General features: G+C 34.8%; 3 protein-coding genes across 3 annotated transcripts; 1 reads left to right on the top strand and 2 right to left on the bottom strand.

Moving 5' to 3' along the window:
• Positions 1-937: 937 nt before the first annotated feature.
• On the bottom strand, positions 938-5,062 carry LOC112511764 (von Willebrand factor A domain-containing protein DDB_G0292028-like). Its single transcript, XM_025117502.1, has 9 exons — positions 4,962-5,062; positions 4,383-4,652; positions 4,034-4,190; positions 3,710-3,787; positions 3,509-3,600; positions 2,674-2,844; positions 2,470-2,544; positions 1,793-1,900; positions 938-1,294 (listed from the first exon to the last, which is right to left on the bottom strand). The coding sequence occupies exons 1-9, from the start codon at positions 4,965-4,967 to the stop codon at positions 959-961; spliced, it is 1,293 nt and encodes a 430-aa protein (XP_024973270.1). The 5' UTR covers positions 4,968-5,062; the 3' UTR covers positions 938-958.
• A 3,089-nt stretch (positions 5,063-8,151) lies between these two features.
• On the bottom strand, positions 8,152-9,746 carry LOC112511271 (40S ribosomal protein S29-like). Its single transcript, XM_025116830.1, has 3 exons — positions 9,602-9,746; positions 9,125-9,224; positions 8,152-8,344 (listed from the first exon to the last, which is right to left on the bottom strand). The coding sequence occupies exons 1-3, from the start codon at positions 9,661-9,663 to the stop codon at positions 8,336-8,338; spliced, it is 171 nt and encodes a 56-aa protein (XP_024972598.1). The 5' UTR covers positions 9,664-9,746; the 3' UTR covers positions 8,152-8,335.
• Positions 9,747-10,384: 638 nt separating this feature from the next.
• On the top strand, positions 10,385-14,104 carry LOC112511482 (proteasome subunit alpha type-6). The gene is made up of 9 exons (XM_025117118.1): positions 10,385-10,561; positions 10,780-10,874; positions 10,963-11,044; positions 11,464-11,560; positions 11,971-12,029; positions 12,222-12,304; positions 13,119-13,214; positions 13,332-13,391; positions 13,767-14,104. Exons 1-9 carry the CDS (start codon positions 10,486-10,488, stop codon positions 13,857-13,859), a joined length of 741 nt encoding a protein of 246 aa, XP_024972886.1. The 5' UTR covers positions 10,385-10,485; the 3' UTR covers positions 13,860-14,104.
• The last annotated feature ends 299 nt before the right edge of the window (positions 14,105-14,403 follow it).

Below are 14,403 nucleotides of genomic sequence, written 5' to 3'. Positions count from 1 at the left end.
AACAACTCAAAAATTTATAACCCAACTACTAAATGTATAGATTCGAGAATGGGACAAAAACTTACCTCAAACCGACAAGAAATCGATGGAACCTTGCTTACTTTTGGCCGTCGGCTCCCTCATAGGTTATCAATGGATTCTTCCAAGCTCTTAGGGTTTCTCTCTAGCGATTATCACAATTAGAGGAATTAGGTTAAAAAAAAGATTAGGGTTAGGTTTAAATAAGAGGAATTAGGGTTAGGTTTAAACCCTAATCTACAAACAAAAGCTCAAGCCCATTAATTGCAAAGTTAAAGCGATTTATGCAGAATTAACCTCTCAAGATTGGTCAACTTCCTAAACTAACCCAAACTTCAATATAAATATATATATATATATATATATTAAACTTGCACTGATATATATATATACACACACATATATATATCTGACGGGTATTATAGGTATGATAGGGGATTTTGAAACAACAAATTTCCATCCCTAAATCCAATACATTGGAACATCTCCGATAGATCGTTGATCAAATTTTCCAAAGAAAATATATTTTCATCTTCAAAACAACTTTTCCGGTTATTAATTACAATATAGATTATATTATTACAAGATATACAATATCTTTTATAAAATATTAATGAAGCTTCATTGTTCCTTTCGATTGGCTTTGGGCCTAATGGATTGGGTTATGTATCTATATATATATATATATATATATATATATATATATATATATATATATAACAAATGGTATGATGGGCCACAAATCTTAAATTTGTAAAATTTCACTCCTGTCAGAGTGTTTCTCAGTTTTTTCATTTCCATTTTCTCTCTCTCTCTCTCTCTCTCTCTCTCTATATATATATATATATATACACACACACACGCACCAAGTAAGTTATAATAGATGGTCTTGACGCCATTCATGAGTGTCGAACAAATTACAATTATATATACGTTCGTTCTACAGGCATGAGCACATTTCAGTGCACGAGTCACAAGTGTCACAACAACAACTTATACATTGAAAGCAAGCAAGAGCAGTGCATAGTTCCGCTAAAGCAATAGCGCATTGGTCATTAACCTGACCACATGTCCGAATGAAGCACTTGCAACAAAATCTATCACGAAAGACGGTCCAGCAATACAAAGCTGCTTGCATCACTTTTGCTGCTGGTTCGCTCAACTGCAATTCCTCGATTCCGGGCGGTAGATTCTCAGCAGTCGCGATCAAGTTACCAAATCCGACATTTAAATTCATTGGGCAACTTATCCTTTGATTCTTTGACTTGCTATACTTCTGCAATCCAATTTATAATATAATAAATACATTTTCAGAAAGAATGGCACAGTCAAAAGTATTTAATTGTCCTAATAGACTACTCTTTTATAATACATCAGTTTAGGGCCAAAAAGTTGAGCGTTTTATCTAAATGTGTTGTAACAAGTCAATAAGACACTTTTTGATTTCTTAACAAACTTTTTATAACACTTTTGAAACAAATGGTCCTATTGGGGTTGTTATATGCCATTATTTGAAAAAATGTCTTATATAAAACAAGTGTCTTGTAAAAAATGTGTTTCGTAGGACACTTAGAAAAGACTAATATGCACTTTGTTTCAAAAGTATCCTAAAAAGTTGGTCAAAATGCCCAAAAGTGTCTAGTAAACTTATTTTTTTAGATATGACAAATAAGTATTTGGTTCTATAAACTCAAGTCTTATAAAGTAGTTTGTTAGGAGACTTAAACAATTTTGACATCCTATAAACCCGATTTTGTTGCAGTGAAAGCCGTACCTCTTTTGGTAGAACTGAATTGAGGGGTGGCTTTACATTATCATTTTGAACTAGAATCATGCGAGTATATTCGGAAGGAACCCCTCTTTGCAAGCTCATTTTTGCAACCTACAACAACGATAAGGTAGCGTTTGGTATGCAAACAATATTGAAATGGAAATTGGACATGACAACCGTTTGTTGTTTGGTATGATTAGGACTTCACATGACAGGAACGGACAAGTAGCCCTTAAAAAGTTGTTTGATGATTCCATGTATCATATAACAGCTATAAACAACAGAAATCAAATAAATATTTAAATGAGTTAATTTGTATACAATTTTCATATGCATAAATACATAGATATATAGTAATATCAAAGATTGGATGAACACGAATAAAGTGTTGAAATTAAAAGAATCAAAGTGAAAACACAAAGAGTGTTTGACCATACATTTTTAAGAAAACATTAGGAATTGTCTTGATCTTGTTCTTATCCTTGTTTCTTGTGTGGGCAAAATTACAAGAAAATGTAACATACTTTTAAAACCTTTACTTTGATACCTTAGCTATGACATGTCAAACACGAAATAGAAGTAAGACCAAAGTGCAATTATGAGATTAAACCAAGTACCTAACTATTTGAGATGTCACAGTTGAGGTACCAAAATGAAGGTTTTAGAACAAAGAAGTAAACCTTTTCCTCTAATTTTCTATCTTGGTCTAACCATGCTTGTGCTGTGAGTGTACCAACCTCCCTCCTTGCACATACCTGAAAAGGAATAAAACCGTAATCACCAGATAAAGGATATATATAATGGGTTCATTTGGTTTGGTTTGATAAAACGGTAACTAAACATTTGCTAAACAGCCCCTCAGATACACAAGTCATAATGTTTACCATATCTAAAGGCATGTCCTTTGCCTCCCTCACTTTGACATCAATCACATAAGTGCTTAGATCCCCCAAGAAACCTTTAACCTTAACAATGTCTGGAAAGTTCCCTTCGAATCTGCCTGATACGTTTAACGGACTTCCAGACCACAAGTCTGGAAGACGAAATGGGAATAGCTGGAAGAAACACATGAAAGTAAGGCGGCGTATGGTTTACATAATGAAATTTGCCATAATTTGAAATCGGAATATGAAGAAATTGGAATAGAATTCAACAGCTAATAAATGCGTTATGTTGATAGGAATTAGAATGTAATCTATCAAAAAATTTGAAATTTGTTTGTTTCACTGTAACAAAACTGAGGACACCAAAGATGTTTTGAATGTCCTAATAGACAAATGTGTAGTACGTAAGTTAATAGGACCAAACAAACATTTGTGTGTCATATCTAAAAGTGTTTTAATAAGTTGATAACGACGATTTTGGACATCTTGATAAGGTTTCTAGAACATTTTTTAGACAAATGGTCATCTTAATCCTTTTATAGGACACTGACATTGTTCTCAAAAGTGTCTTATAAAAAGACTAATAGAACGTCATGTGTTAAAAGTGTCCTAAAATGTCTTGTAAACTTATGACAATGCTTTGAAATAGAACATACAACTATTTGGTCCCTGTTTTGTTGTAGTGTCTGGTTCACACTGGAATTGTAATGAAATAACCTATACCATATTTTCATGCTTTTTTGCTTTTAAGTAATAAAATATGAGCAAGTTGCTTGAAGAATCAAGTTCAACAACAAGAACATCATGTATTTAAAGTGGGTATCAAGCAGTGTACCTGGTGTGACTCGAGACCGTCAAGGATTACATTCGAAAGCAAAGGTGTCGTAGCTTTGTCAAGCAATCGTTGCATACGAAAACTGATTGAATCTGGTGATCAAAAGCATTCATGATGCAAACAGTAAACATAATCAAAGTGACTAAGAAACTTGCAATCATTGTAATCATATATATATATATATATAGTGACGAAACTCACCTACATCGTATGCAGAATCGTGACACCCCTTTCCAATATTTGCAAGCATTTGCAAGAAATAATGATTACAGTATGAACCTGGGTATAACAAAATCATAAGACCCCCTTCCATTAAGCTCATATGAAGTATGGGTTGGGTTCCTGGAAGACCAACTGTGAAGCTACAAAAAGACACTGAACCTTCACAGTATAAACACTTAACAAAGGTTCAGTGTTTTTTGTGGTCTCACGGGACTCATGAAAACAAGCTGGTCTCACGTGATCCCAAGTCGATGATGTAGTGCAACACAATATTAATATTAACCATAGCAATGAAAGTCGAACCTATGCCAAATGTGAAAATTCGAGGAGAGTTCAATTCTCCATCCACAATGTGACCTTTCATCATATTACAAATCTCTCTTTCATCTTCAACAGCCCCATCGGTGACTAGAAAAACCAAAGGAATGGAATCACAAGTTTTACCAACCATTTGAATTGCCTGCACATATATATGGTGGTCATTCGTTTATCAATCTTCCAGTTTCATAAATATTACAAGAGAATAGGACATTTGAGACAATAGATTCACAGATGAAGATTAGACACTCATATCACATTCACAAATGAAGACTGTAGTTGCCAATTGGTGTGTTGATAAGTCACTCAAATCACATGCACACATGAAGATTACCTGTTTTAGGGGTAGCAGCAAGTTGGTACCTCCATCAGCAACAATATTTGTGTTCAGCCATTCAGTTGCATTCATGATCGTTTCCTCTGTTGCCAACTCCAACGAACTCGAGAACGATCTAACCTCTCCATTTGAAGCTAAAATGTTAAAAGAATCTCCTTGATTAAGCTTCCAAAGAGATCCTATGACTTCATATTTCGTTTTCTCTAAAGGGTCGTCTCGCATGCTGCCACTTATGTCGATTACAAATACCACTTCCTTTCTGAAAGCCTATTACCACATTCGTAAACACATGCTTAAGGGCTTGTTTGTTAATGGCTTAATTAAGTTTAATGAGATTCGCAGCTTACTCTATCAACTATATATGATTGTTTAGTAGTGGCTTAATGATATAAAAAGTGGCTTATTTAATAAGCTTTTAGGGGGAACTTTATGCAGGAACCAAGTTTTTTCCAAACCTTTCTCTCAAATCAAAAAAACATGTCCATTCGTCTATGAAAAACACTCTCAAACAAAAAGCAAAAATATTTGTATCAATACAGGACTTAATGGAAAACTAATCTATAAACTACCACTAACCTTCATGCTTCTGTTACTACCTGGGAGAAGATACAAGCAAAAAATGTCTCTCTGGTCATCATCTTGTAAAGATGGAGCCTGCCGGAGCAATCCTCCAAATATTTCATCCGAGCAGTCAACCCATGAACCCAACACCACATGCTTTTGGTTTTAATATAATATTACAACAAAATCTGGTTTATAGGATATTAAAAATGTATAAAAAATGTGATAGGAGATAACTCAAAGAATTATACATCATATGTAAATGTGTTACAATAAATTGACATGACATTTTTAACAACTTTTAGCACAACTCAACCGATTATCCTAAGTAGTATTTTTTTGGTATGAAAGGTGAAAACACTAAACTTTGAGGAGTACTTTAAAGAATATCAACCAAAAAACTCAAAAAGTCCCTTGAAATCAACAAAAAAAAAAACCTTAGAAAGGTGGCATTCGCTAAAAGATGAAGATGGTATGTCTTACGGAATAAGCAAAATAGAAATGTTGAGAAGACCAGTTGAGAACCTCTGAATCATACAAGAAGCTTAATTGGCCAGCCTGTCTTTTTAGTTCCTGTGAAGAAGGAAACAAATTTAAAATTAGAATGATACAAACGATGATGATGATGATGATGATGATGATGATGATGATGATGATGAGATGATGATGATGATGATGATGATGATGATGATGAAGATATGCATGCCTTGCCTTTAAAGGATGGCTACAAGTGTTGCATGTAATCTGAGTGCAGGTGCCAGAATTCACATATACCACTATTTTTTCTCTACAAGGAGCTTTCTTGAAAACTGGAAATACGTGAGCAGGGAAAGCAAAAGGCAGGCTCACACAAAATTCATGGCCTTGATACAACATTTTCTGAGACCATCTAGCTTTCACTTGGAAATTGGATCCTCCTTCAACCTTAGCTAGGAAAAGTTAATTAAGTCATATATATATATATATATATATATATATATATATATATATATATATATATATAGGGGTAGAGAGAGAGAGAGAAAAAAGAGGAATTAGTGAACCTGTGAGATTTGAAGCATGTATATGTTGGGTTTGATGAAGAAGCCACATTTTGGTGTGGTGTGTTGATCGTGGTCTTTGGGAGATATGAATTGGGTAAAATATGATCTTGTATTGGTCTCCACCTCCACACCTACAACTGAACCCTGTGCCACCCAAACCAACACATACATATTACTTCAAATCTTTTAATACAAATAAAGCTTTATATATAAATATTAATGTATTTGAGAAGAACCACATTTATCTATCAATGATATATAGTGATACACAAAAGATCGAGATGATCACGTGGGTAGCATTAATTATGTACGTTAACGTACCTGCTCCCCCATGGGAATCACCAGACGACAGTCAGAGAATGCGCTTGACCTTACGCAATGAAGTCGCCAAGTAGCGTTAAGGGTCACAAAGGCCGTATCCAAATAACACTCCACTTCCAAGGTTACTCCCACCATATGCAACGGAATCAACGCCGGTGGATCACAACGTCCGTGCACGTACGGCTGATAGCTCCGGATGTCCGGGTTATCCACAACCACAGGCTCCGCTATGACGGCATAAACCATGGGCCCCGTTGGATCATGATTCTGCGCCAACCCCAACTGGAAGGAGGAAACGGAGGAAGACGAGGAGAAGCACTTATCCATGGACGGGGGTTTGGGAGCAGCCGTGGAGGGTGGGTGGTCTTTTCCGTAGTATATACGCTTGGAAAGCCTGAGTCCCATATCAACGGACCTTGAAAACTCGTCGAGGCCGGCCATGGCCATTACATAAATCCCGACGATGGCCGTATTAATTAGATAAGAGAGTGATAGTATATGTTTTGACTTTCTCCTTTGTAGTTTTATAAACGCAACGTATCTTAAAAATAAAAATAAAAATAAACACAAGATTTTATTAAAATAATAAAGAAAAGGGAGGAAATTATGATTGTGAATGACTGCGCATGGCGCATGCTCATTCATGTCTGCCATACCATACCATCTCATCTCATCTTCCACTTCACTATTACATTTTATCATCTTAATTTGTATTGTATTTGTATTTGTATAAACACAATTTTATATATAAATCATACAAATTAACATTTCATGCAGCAGCTTTAATACATATCTTGATCCTACCATTTCTATTACATGCAAATCTAAATGGGTCCTTTTAAAAAAAAAACTGGAATTTAGCTTACAAAATAATATTATTTTTTCATTCTTCCACCCAAAACCAACAGAATCAACTTCTTCTCAATTTTTTGAAAAATCCAATTCAATATCTTTGTTGTTTTAGCTTTAATATAGATTGTTTTCATATTCTCAATCCAATTATCTAGAGATAAATAAAGTGTATGGTATAATTTACTTTTTGGTTTAACCGAATCAGTAAAACAATATTTCTCCTTAAGTTTAACCCCAGTGACTTAAGTTTCTAAATCCCTCTTATCATAAAACAAACTGAACTGTCATATTATCTTCCAATAAACATCTCAATCGATTTATATAGTTTGTAATATTTTCATGTTTTGCATTTAAAATTTTAGTGAGAGGGATTTATAAAATCATTTTGCCTTTACTTTTGTTGAAATAAACAATACCACCAAGACATGGGATATGGTTCAAACATCCATCATTATCAACACTCATCTCATATCATAATTAAGATTTATATTTTTATAATCAACCAACACCGACCAATCCATGCCAAGGAATTTGAATACACAACCCTCGATTGCTTTAAAACTCAAAATAGTAACCGTCGATCATAAAATCCAAACTACCTATCAACTTTTCAGCAAAAAAAACAATATAAAAAAGTTTTGCCATTTCTTTTTAACCGTTTTTCATTCGTCATTTTTTTTTAAATCTAACCAATATCAGACCCATGTTAACTGATTCTCACATCAACAGATCAATCAAATGGCTACCAAAAGCACACAGAATAATACACGATAATAACTTTACAACAGAATGTATCAATGGTTTACACAAGCCACCTCTCCCGGCTGTTGCCTGTTATGGTATAAAGTGTTCTATAACCAAGGGGTTTATGACATAGTACCCAGGGGTTCAAGTGTTTAAGCCCTCACCAACATTGGGGAGGGTATCTGAGTTCATTTGCCGTAACACAGATAGCAATATGGAGACACATCGATGAGATGATACCTTTCGGTGACAAAGTAATAATAATATAATTATAGCAGAAAAGAGTAAAGAAAGGTGCAATTTCACTCAACAAAAAGTCTTAACAAAGACATCAGCATTAGTTTAAAATTGAAAGACTACATTCTCCAACATTACCAACAGTTTCCTGATATCATACTTCCGAATAGAGATTGGAACCTTCCGATAGAATCAACGATACTGTAATATACAAGTTACAAAAATTAGAAACTCAAAAGACACAAAATCTGGCAGACAAAAAACAAGAAATCACAAATGTGAGAAAAACAAAAACACATCTTCCACTGATGTATTAAAATGCATATTAGCCACCTCTTTTGTATCTTACAGATGATCCCCTACTTGTTTCAAACCTAATGTGTTAAAACTGTTGCAGAATCATGAAAAACGAAGCTTGAAAAGCATAATTTCATATACTCTTTTGAAGCACATACACACCATCATTATTGAATTTGATACAAGGCACATTTCTGCAAATAAACTTTATACAAGCTCTACAATTTGATATAATTTCAGGACACCAAAAACTTATAATCATTGCTTATATCCTGAATGATTGATAGTTTGATACACTGAGAAGAAAAGGCTCGGGTCAGGACAGACATGCTCACATGACCTCCATCTTATATTGGGTAAAAGGGATGCTGTTTCTTTAATCTTTATACAAAAGCATTCAAGATTTTTCTCACAACATGGTTTTTATTTGATAAGGAAAAGACACTTACAAAAATACCATCCAAAAACAAACCTGCAATCAAATCTCATACAACATGGCAGACCAAGAACACGTTAAAAACTCTCACTAAATTCATCAACACGTCAGCACACATGGTGTGTAAGAAATTTATATTTTTATTGCGGACATCACCTTGACAAATTCATAGGATATCACAGATAAACAACAAAAGTTTAATTATTTCCAAAATCATCTCATCAAATGGACAACGTTTTAAAACTAACCTTAATGAAACCAATTTCTTTGGCGTTGCTGTGGAAGCATTGTCTGCAGCACATCAGCCCGTACTTTCGAATCAGTCCATGCGAGTTACCACACACACGGCTGGTATATACCATAAGTAGAAACCATATCAGAAATCAACTCATCACAGTTAACAAATGTATACTGCCATACAAGCAAACACAGTGAGCAGATGCATCAATCGCACCAGGTGCAACCACTCCTCAAATGCGATTAATAAGCTTATAGAAGAGTTAACACCTCCAAATACCATGAACAGTATATCGTGATTAGATTCAACGACGCAACAACTTAAGAAATCTTCACCCCCTTGAATAAAATTAAATAGATTCAACGATTACAAGTAACACATGATACCAATATCGATGGTCAAACATGTATTTCAAGAGATACAGAGTAATACATCAAATCAAAAAACTAATTAAGCAAAAATACGAGGAAATCAAGATGAATCTGACCAGGTACGGGAACCAGGTCCGTATAACTTTGGATGTGAGTTCCAGATGTTCGAGTGACCCATTCTTCTTCTTACGGAGGCGCCGAGCTTTGAAACGGAGAAATTCAAAACCCTAGATTTTGCAGTTTGCGATGGATGGCCGCTGCGATGCGATGGCTTTTATAGTGTTCTTACACGAAGGCCCGATAAGCCCAAAGAATATTTTTGGTTCTTCTAGCCAACGTTTATAGCCCAATTCAATTATTAAAGCCCAATTCATAGTTTTCAGAATGCGGGTCGGGTCGGGTCGTAAATTAAGGATCACAGTTATACTTGTTTAACAGAGTAAATTACGTTTCTAGTCTCTATAGATTGTTACGAATCGTGACACTATGATTTCGAGTTTATGATTTTCACTCCTTTGATTTATAATTTATTGTTATTTTTGTTCCTGAGGTTAACTCCTAAGTCCTAACTTCAGTGATTTTAATGAAACGCACAGTTGATTCGATTAGCTAAACATGATTGTTTGGTAGTGACTTATTTAAGTAGAAAGACAAAAAGTCTTCCAAGACTACCACTTTCAAATCTTTCACTAAAAACAAAAATCTTTATACTTTATATAAACAGACTTTTATTAATACGTGACTTAATCATCAAATAACAATGAATTAAAAAGAAAAATAAGTCATGATAATGATAATTTTAAAAGTTGAGGAATAAAAATAGCAAATTTCAACAAATGAGAGGATAGAAAATGTAATTTACTCTATTTAAGATTAAGAACCAGTTCCAAATCTTTGCTCTTGCTTCAGGATCTTGTCTTGGGAAGAAAGAAAGGATTCGTGTTCTTGATTCAAACGGGCAAGTAGAAAATCAGCGAAGAACGGTGATCGGAACATCATCATGAGTCGTGGAAGTGGAGGTGGATATGATCGTCACATTACTATATTTTCGCCCGAAGGTCGTCTCTTTCAAGTCGGTATGAATCCCCAAACCCCTCTTCCACTACAATTAAATCCAAATTATTCCAGAATACAGATTTTCTGTTAGAAAGAAGGTTCATTGGCTAAAGAAATTACGTTTATGTTTAACCTAGCATGTGTAATTCCAAAAAAAATGGTTTTGACTTGAGGTAGTGCTTTACGATCTTGTTTTGAATTAGGGTTTTTCCTTATGAATTGTGTTGGATGGAAACAGAATATGCATTTAAAGCTGTTAAAGCAGCTGGGGTCACCTCAATTGGCGTCCGAGGCAAGGACTCCGTCTGTGTTGTGACCCAGAAGAAAGTGCCGGTGAGTTTCTTCGATTATGTTTTGAGATGAAATGGTTTTTAATGTCTTTAAGCCTTATGGTTTTCTGTAATTTCTAATCTTGATGCAGGACAAGCTTCTGGATCCAACCAGCGTTACGCATCTTTTCCCAGTCACCAAGTTTCTTGGATTGTTGGCTACTGGAACTACAGGTTGTTATTTAATGATATGAAGCAGAAATATATTATCATTAGCCAACAATTTGTGGTCAAGCATCCATGATCTTTTTGTGCATTGTTGAGTATTAGGTTTAACTTTTGTGCATTTTTAATGACAATGTGAGAGGAGAGATGCCAACAAAAATGATCCTATAAGGTTGTTTAGTTAAATTTAGTGTTTTTTTAGGTTTACAATTTTGATGGGAGGTTTTTCTACCCCAAGGGGGTTGCCTCTTTCTATATCTGCTTATGTAAAGAATCATAGCTTAATGGTGGTCCTTGACATGTCCATTATTAATATGGCAGCTTATTGGTGCATGCTATCTTTATAATGTTATGTTAGTGTTATACCCGAGGTATGCATTTGTTTTGTTGTAAGCCAAGGTTGAATAGCGTTTGGTACAATTTTCCAGCTGATGCAAGGACCTTGGTTCAACAAGCAAGGAATGAAGCAGCCGAGTTTCGTTTTAAATATGGATATGAGATGCCCGTTGATGTATTGGCTAGATGGTAAGTCAATTTTCTTGTACCTTATTAAATTTGTTGGACATAATTCTTGCAACTGCACTTTGTTTGTAAGATGTATCATACACACATATTGTACTTGTCAATCAATACAACTTTTTATATTTTTCTAGGTGAAGTTATCAAAGGAAATTATGGTCTATATTTTACAGGGGTTCCTCTTTATTCCATTGTGTCATATTTTGATGCTTTTGCTTCTGTTAAGTGTGTGCTTTAAGTTTTGGATTATATATTCGATAACAACAAAAAGTTTCAACTGATTTCTCTACTTACAGATGCACAAATACCACTCCACTGCCCTCATGAAAGAGCATGCCCAAAAAATCATAAATCCTTATGCTAACATATTAATACAGGTTTGCTTTTGTTGATTATTTTTTAAAACTGTGTGGCAGGATTGCAGACAAGTCCCAAGTCTACACTCAACATGCTTACATGAGACCACTTGGAGTAGGTTTGTTTCTTGCCTTTCACAAGTCACGAACGCCTTATTGTACATCATCCAGCTTTATGTAGACTAGGGAGCAATACAAAACAATTTATTTAGTTAATCCAGACAGATCGGTTTAAATATATGAGCTTTTTTACTTATTCAGTTGTTGGTGGTGCTTAATTGTCTATTTGCATTGCTTTCTTCCTTCTGCAGTCGCTATGGTTTTGGGTATTGATGATGAGAACGGACCTCGACTCTTCAAATGTGATCCAGCAGGCCACTTCTTTGGTCATAAGGTGTGTGAACTTTTATAACGGAGATTTATATTGGTATTTATCAGCAGCCAATCTTTTTTACCCCATTACTCTCAAATGCTTACCATATCACGGTGTTTCATTTATGTTTGTAACTTCAGCAAAGAGTTTTTATGAACAATGACAATCACGAATTCTATGATTTAATTAAATGAAATTTATGATTTAATTACACTTCATACCTGTTATTTTCTGTCCTGCACTGTCATTTATCTGTTCCGCCTGTTCTGTTTTGAGGTTGTATTGGTAAAATATAGGTCTGTTCCACGGGAACATGCCTATTCCACTCTGTTCCTGTCTGTTCCACATAAACTTCTGCCAAATGTGGAACAGTGATCCCTGTTTTGTCTTGTCCAGTGTACCAAACGCACCCTTAATGCACAATCAAAGGCTTTATGGGGTATTTGCTGTAGAATCTTCTTAGCAAGAAGATTTATTCAATCAAGGAGGCTAGTTTTAAGAGCAATGAAGACCCTTTTTCATTATAATATGAAAAGTGAAGTAGTACAAGATCCTATCAAAATCTTTGATTTTGTCAAGTGAATAAAGCTTAGCATTTGGCATGTAATTATGTAAAGGAGTACAAAAAATGGTGAATGGGTCTGTACACTTTTTGGAGCTATATAATATGGGTGGTTCATAGATTTAGGGACTGTTTACCAAATTTTTTGCAAGTCTTGCATGGATAATGTGTTGTTGTATGGATAAATGTGTCTGTAATCTGCAGACCTAGACCGTACGCTTTCCTATCCATGATATAAACTATAAAGTTCCATTTTTAAATTATTTTTTTCAGGCAACAAGTGCTGGGTTGAAAGAGCAAGAGGCCATTAACTTCCTCGAGAAGAAAATGAAAAATGATCCTGAATTTTCTTACGAGGAGACTGTACAGGTGAGTTATTCTTCGTTCTGTTTTGGAACAGAATCCCGTTTGGTTTTCATCAAATTTGTTACTACTTGCTCATATATTGATTGAATTTTACATCATGCATCCTATGACTGATTGCAGACTGCGATTTCTGCTTTGCAATCTGTTCTACAAGAAGATTTCAAGGCCAATGAGATTGAGGTATGCAAGAAACCACCATCAAGTTAATAGGTCGTTTAGGGGCTGTTTGGTTGGTTTTCCATTAAGTCTGATGGATAAAACTCTGTGTGGATTAATCTGTACGTATAGATTGAGAAGATTTTTGTTTGGGCAGGTTTTTTGATATAACGTGTTTTTAAACGTGCAATCTGAATAAGCCACTTTCTATGTCATTAAGTCACTGCCAAACAGTCATGTATAACTCACCAAATAAGTTGCGAGTCCTGTTAAGCTCATTAAGCTGCTAACAAACAGGCCCTTAGATGTAGCCAGTTTATAACCATTTAAAGGGATTCGATTGTGTCGGGCTGCTACCATTTGTGATTACACACATAACTTGGCTGTAATTGTGGGCAGGTTGGAGTTGTGCGAAAGGAGAATCCAGTCTTTCATGTGCTATCGACCGAGGAAATTGATGAGCACTTGACCGCCGTCAGCGAGCGTGACTAGATACTGAGCTGAGGTTGGGACTGTTTCCATGGTGGTGTATCTCTGCTGAGTGCATTAGGAAGAATGTTCACAACTTTATTGTTCTCGAGTCACCAGCTGTTTCCCAAGTGAATTATTCGTATTTGAATTGGTGATGTAGTTTATTTTCCTTTAAATGTGCCGAATTTATGCTGTATGGTGACTTATTTTGATGAAAATAGCAAGAACAGTCTCACTATCTAATAACCATACAATTTTCACTAAAATAACGTTGTTTTTATTAAAAGTATTGTTAATATCAGGGGTGTTCCTCTGTTGAAATCAATAAGTCCAATGTATCTCTGATTCCAATGATGATTAAATCGGTCTATTCCATTTAATATTTTAATCCAATTGTTTGAATATTTTCCTAATTTCCTAGAAAAACACTACATAAAAAGACCAACTTAAAATGTTGAAAAATATAATTAATTATATGTATTTATTCATTGGATTCTAGACTTGTTGAAATCTTAGATACGATTCAATCTCGATCAGTTCTAATTGGAACCGATATCTTTTTACA

This window comes from Cynara cardunculus, assembly GCF_001531365.2.
Source record: "Cynara cardunculus var. scolymus isolate 2C chromosome LG 4, CcrdV1, whole genome shotgun sequence".
Classification (NCBI taxonomy): Eukaryota; Viridiplantae; Streptophyta; class Magnoliopsida; order Asterales; family Asteraceae; genus Cynara; species Cynara cardunculus.
This window is presented reverse-complemented; position numbering and strand designations above follow the sequence as displayed.

Coding starts and splice junctions, on each gene's coding strand:
- LOC112511271 (XM_025116830.1), bottom strand. CDS start 9,663: ATGGGTCACTCGAACATCTGGAACTCACATCCAAAGTTATACGGACCT. Junction 9,225..9,601: donor GGACCTGGTTCCCGTACCTG/GTCAGATTCATC, acceptor GGTATATACCAG/CCGTGTGTGTGGTAACTCGC.
- LOC112511482 (XM_025117118.1), top strand. CDS start 10,486: ATGAGTCGTGGAAGTGGAGGTGGATATGATCGTCACATTACTATATTT. Junction 13,215..13,331: donor CTTACGAGGAGACTGTACAG/GTGAGTTATTCT, acceptor GACTGATTGCAG/ACTGCGATTTCTGCTTTGCA. Junction 13,392..13,766: donor TCAAGGCCAATGAGATTGAG/GTATGCAAGAAA, acceptor AATTGTGGGCAG/GTTGGAGTTGTGCGAAAGGA.
- LOC112511764 (XM_025117502.1), bottom strand. Junction 3,788..4,033: donor AATTTTCACATTTGGCATAG/GTTCGACTTTCA, acceptor TGTTATACCCAG/GTTCATACTGTAATCATTAT. Junction 1,295..1,792: donor ATTCAGTTCTACCAAAAGAG/GTACGGCTTTCA, acceptor ATTGGATTGCAG/AAGTATAGCAAGTCAAAGAA.